This window comes from Mustela lutreola, chromosome 7 (genome assembly GCF_030435805.1).
Source record: "Mustela lutreola isolate mMusLut2 chromosome 7, mMusLut2.pri, whole genome shotgun sequence".
Taxonomy (NCBI): Eukaryota; Metazoa; Chordata; class Mammalia; order Carnivora; family Mustelidae; genus Mustela; species Mustela lutreola.
The window spans coordinates 153704586-153709767 of record NC_081296.1 but is presented as its reverse complement, the minus strand read 5'-3'; the positions used below and the strand labels follow the sequence as shown (position 1 = coordinate 153709767).

The following is a 5182-nucleotide window of genomic DNA, read 5'->3' as shown; positions in this document are numbered from 1 at the left end:
GCAGGGTGGAGGGGATCAGGCTCCCAACTGAGCAGAAAGCCTGATGGGGGCCTCGGTCTCAGGACTCCTGGAACAGGACCCGAGCCACAGGCAGAGGCTTTAACACACTGACCCACCCAGGTGCCCAATAAAAGCATTTTTTAAACAAACAAACAAACAAACAAACATAAAGTATACTACATATTGTCAAAGTGCTGTCTAAACAAACTGGTCTACAAACAATGGACTCTTTGTTTTTAACTTGCAAAGAATTGAACCTACATCTGGAGGTAACTATATACTCAGAGAACATGCAAATAGGGTCTTCCCTCCACTGAATAAAACAGCCCAGCCCAGACCATGCAGCTGGGAGAGGAGCCCCAGCCCTGGGATTTCCAGGTGTTTACATTCACTGAGCAGGACAGAACACAGAGAACTCATTATGGACTTTGTGCTTGGCTGGGTTTTCCTTGTTGCTCTTTTAAAAGGTATTTTATGGAGAACAAGAGATATTGAGGATGTGAGTGAATATGAGTGAGAGAAACCATGGATGTGTGACAGATTCCTGACAAGCATGTCTTCTCTCTGCAGGTGTCCAGAGCGAGGTGAAGCTTGTGGAATCTGGGAGAGACCTGGTGAAGCCTGGGGGGTCCCTGAGACTCTCGTGTGCAGCCTCTGGATTCACCTTCAGTAACTATGACATGAACTGGGTCCGCCAGGCTCCAGGAAAGGGACTGCAGTGGGTCACATACATTAGCAGTGGTGGAAGTAGCACATACTATGCAGACTCTGTGAAGGGCCGATTCACCATCTCCAGAGACAACGGCAAGGACATGCTGTATCTGCAGATGAACAGCCTGAGAGCAGAGGACACGGCCATGTATTATTGTGCAAGAGACACAGTGAGGGGGCATCAGTGTGAGCCCAGACACAAACCTCAAACTTCAAGGGTATCAGACCAGCAGACGGTGCACACTCCTCACCAATTCTGTCTTTAATCCCAGGAGCAGGTGCAGATGGAGTCGTGGTCTGGGGTTTCCTCTCCATAGAGCAGTTTCCCCAAGGGAGCCTCCTTGACATCATTCTGTGCTTACCTATTCACTCCCTAACTTAGAAACTTAGTTGTAACAGGAAGACAAATATACTAACGTACACAAAACACAGTCAGTTTCATTAGTTTCCTCTTGTCCTTAAATACAAATAAATTACAAATATCCTGATGCAGGTAACAAAACCTTTAAAGGAATCTCAATGACACTCACTGTGGATCAAAAAATCTCCAGCAGAGCCAGAAGATCACACACACACACACACACACACACACACACACACACACACGAATATAAAACCTCTATCACCATCATGTAATTTCTCTGCAGCAAAAGTGGCCCTAAGACAGAAATGCACAGCATACAGGAAGACCTCAAGAAGCAAGAAAAATATCAAATAAACCACAAACATTACACCTAAAGGCGCTAGAAAAAAAAAAAAAAAACTGAAACCTATTATATCAGAAGGAAGGAAATAGCAAATTAGAGCAGAAATAAATTATATAGAAATTAGGAAACAAGAGAAGAGGTTAAAGAAACCTGGGTCTGATTCATTTTTTAAAAATCAATTAGCCAAAACATATTACATCATTGATTTTTTTCTTAAATTTATTTTCACTGTTCCATAATTCACTGCTTAGGCACCAAACCCAGTGCTCCATTCAACATGTAACCTCCACAATACCCACCACCAGCCTCACCCAACCTCCCAGCCCCCACCCCTCCAAAACCCTCAAATTGTTTCTCAGATTCCACAGTCTCTCATGGTTCATATCGTCCTGCAATTTCCCCCAAATTCCTTCTCTCCATCTCCCCATGTTCTCCATGTTATTCCTTATGCTCCACAAGTAAGTGAAACCATATGATAATTGACTGTCTCTGCTTGACTTATTTCACTCAGTATAATCTCTTCCAGTCCTGTCCATGTTTCTACAAAAGTTGGGTATTCATCTTTTCTGATGGAGGCATAATATTCCATAGTGTATATGGACCACATCTTTCTTATCCATTGAAGAGCATCTTGGTTATTTCCACAGTTTGGCGATTGTGGCCATTGCTACTATGAACATTGGGATACAGATGGCCCTTCTTTTTGCTACATCTTTATCCTTGGGGTAAATATCCAGTAGTGCAATTGCAGGGTAATAGGGAAGCTCTATATTTAATTTCTTTTTTAAAAGATTTTATTTATTTATTTATTTATTTATTTATTTATTTATTTATTTGACACAGAGAGTAAGAGCACAAGCAGCAGGCAGAGGAAGAAGCAGGCTTCCCAAGGAGCAGAAAGCCTGATGTGGTACTCAATCCCAGGACACTGGGATCATGACCCGAGCCAAAGGCAGCTGCTTAACCAACTGAGCCATCCAGGTGCCCCTATATTTAATTTCTTAAGAATATCCACACAGTTAGCAGAGTGACTGCACCAACCTGTATTCCAAACAACAGTATAAAAGGGTTCTCCTTTCTCCATATCCTCTCCAACACATGTTATTTACTGTCCTGTACATTTTGGCCATTGTAACTGGTGTAAGTGTGTATTTCAAAGTGGTTTTGATTTTAATCTCTCTGATAGCTAATGAGGATGAACATTTTTCACGAGTCTATTAGCCATTTGTATGTTTTCATTGGAGAAGTGTTTGTTCGTCTTCTGCCCTTTTTTGACATGATTATCTGTTTTGTGCATGTTGAGTTTGAGGAGTTCTTTACACATTCTGGCTATCAACCCTTTGTACTGTCATTTGTGAATATCTTATCCCATTCTATGTGTTGCCTCTTTGTTTTGTTGACTATGTATTTTCCTTTACAGAACATTTTGATCTTAATGAAGACCCAAGAGTACATTTTTGTTTTACTTTCCTACTTCTTTTGAGACATGACATGAAAGAAGTTGCTGTGGCCAATGCTGAAGAGGTTACTACCTATGCTCTCCTCTAGGATTCTGATGGATTTCGTTCTCACTTTGAGGTCTTTAATCCATTTTGAGTTTATCTTTGTGTATGGTGTAAGAGAATGGTCGGGTTTCATTCTCCTACATATAGCTGTCCAGTTTTCCCAGCACCATTTATTGAAGAGACTGACTTTTTTCCAATGTATATTTTTCCTGTTTTGTTGAAGATTATTTGACCATAGAGTTTAAGGTTCATATCTAGGCTCTCTACTCTGTTCCACTGGTCTATGTGTCTGTTTTTATGCCAGTACCATGCTGTCTTGGTGATCACAGCTTTGAAGTAAAGCTTGAAATCAGGTAACATGATGCCCCCAGTTTTTTAAATTTATTTTTTAGTTTCAGCATAACAGTATTCATTATTTTTGCACAACACCCAGTGCTCCATGCAATCTGTGCCCTCCATAATACCACCAACTGGTACCCCAAATTCCCAACCCCCACGCCTTCAAAACCTTCAGATTGTTTTTCAGAGTCCATAGTCTCTCATGATTCAATTCCCCTTCCAATTTCCCACAAACCCCTTCCCCTCTCTCACTCCCCATGTCCTCCATACTATTTGTTATGCTCCAAAAATAAGTGAAACCATAGGATAATTGACATAACAAATATCATGGAGGACAAGGGGTCTTAGAGAGGAGAAGAGAGTTGGAAATTGGAAGGGGTGGTGAATCATGAAAGACTATGGACTCTGACAAACAACTGAGGGGTTTGAAGTGCCAGGGGCGTGGGAGATTGGGGTACCAGGTGGTGGGTGTTATAGAGGGCACAGATTGCATGAAGCATTGGGTGTGGTTAAAAAATGAATATTGTTTTTCTGAAAATAAATAAATTAATTTAATTAAAAAAAAAAGAACTGGAGAATCAACAACAAATCAACTCCACATAAAAGAAGGGAAATCATCAAGATTAGAGCAGAGATCTATGAGGTAGGAACCAGAAGTACAGTAGAACGTATCAATGAAACTAGAAGCTGGTTTTTTGAAAGAATCAGTAAGATCGATAAACCATTGTCCACAGTAATCCAAAAGAAAAGAGAGAAATTCCAAATTTGTAAAATTTGGAATGAAAATGAAGAGATAAAAACGAACACCAAGGAAGTAGAAAAAATCATCAGTAGTTATTATCAACAATTATATGCCAAAAAGCTAAGCAACCTCGATGAAATGGATGCATTCCTGGACAACTATAAACTCCCAAATTGAACCAGGAAGAAATTGACAATCTGAATTGATCAATCCCTAGTAACGAGATTGAAGCAGTGATCAAAAAACTCCCAAAAGACAAGAGCCAAGGACCTGACGAATTCCCAGGGGAATTCTACCAAACTTTCAAAGAAGAAATAACACCTATTCTCCTGAAGCTGTTTCAAAAAATTGAAGCAGAAGGAAAACTTCCAGACTCTTTCTATGAAGCCAGGATTACCCTGATCCCCAAACCAGGCAACAACCCTACCAAAAGGAGAATTTCATACCAATATCACTGAAGAATATGGATGCTAAGATTCTCAACAAGATCCTAGCAAGCAGGATCCAACAGCACATTAAAAATATTATCCTCCATGACCAGGTGGGATTCATCCCTGGGCTACAAGGATGGTTCAACATTCGCAAATCAATCAATGTGACACAACAAATTAATATGAGAAGAGGGAAGAACCACATGGTCCTCTCAATTGATGCAGAAACAGCATTTGACAAAATCCAGCATCCGTTCCTGATTAAAACACTTCAAAGTATAGGGATAGAGGGAACATTCCTGAACTTCATCAAATCCATCTATGAAAGACCCACAGCAAATATGATCCTCAATGGGAAGAAGCTTGCAGCCTTCCCATTGAGATCAGGAATAAGACAAGGATGCCCACTTTCACCACTCTTGTTCAACATAGCATTAGAAGTCCTAGCAACAGCAATCAGACAACACAGAGAAATAAAAGGTATCCAAATTGACAATGAAGAAGTCAAACTCTCTCTCTTTGCAGATTACATGATTCTTTATATGGAAAACCCAAAAGACTCCACCCCCAAACTACTAGAACTCATACAACAATTCAGTAACATGGCAGGATACAAAGCCAATGTGTAGAAATCAGTGGCTTTCTTATGCACTAGCAATGAAAATACAGAAAGGGAAATTAGAGAATCAATTCCATTTACTATAGCACCAAGAACCATAAGATACCTGGAAATAAACCTAACCAAAG

General features: G+C 40.3%; 1 gene segment (V, D, J or C); it reads left to right on the top strand.

Annotated features, from left to right (window-relative positions):
* Positions 1-336: 336 nt before the first annotated feature.
* On the top strand, positions 337-977 carry LOC131837286 (immunoglobulin heavy variable 3-48-like). The segment is given in 2 exon segments: positions 337-467; positions 571-977. Coding segments are annotated over 2 exon segments (453 nt in total).
* The last annotated feature ends 4205 nt before the right edge of the window (positions 978-5182 follow it).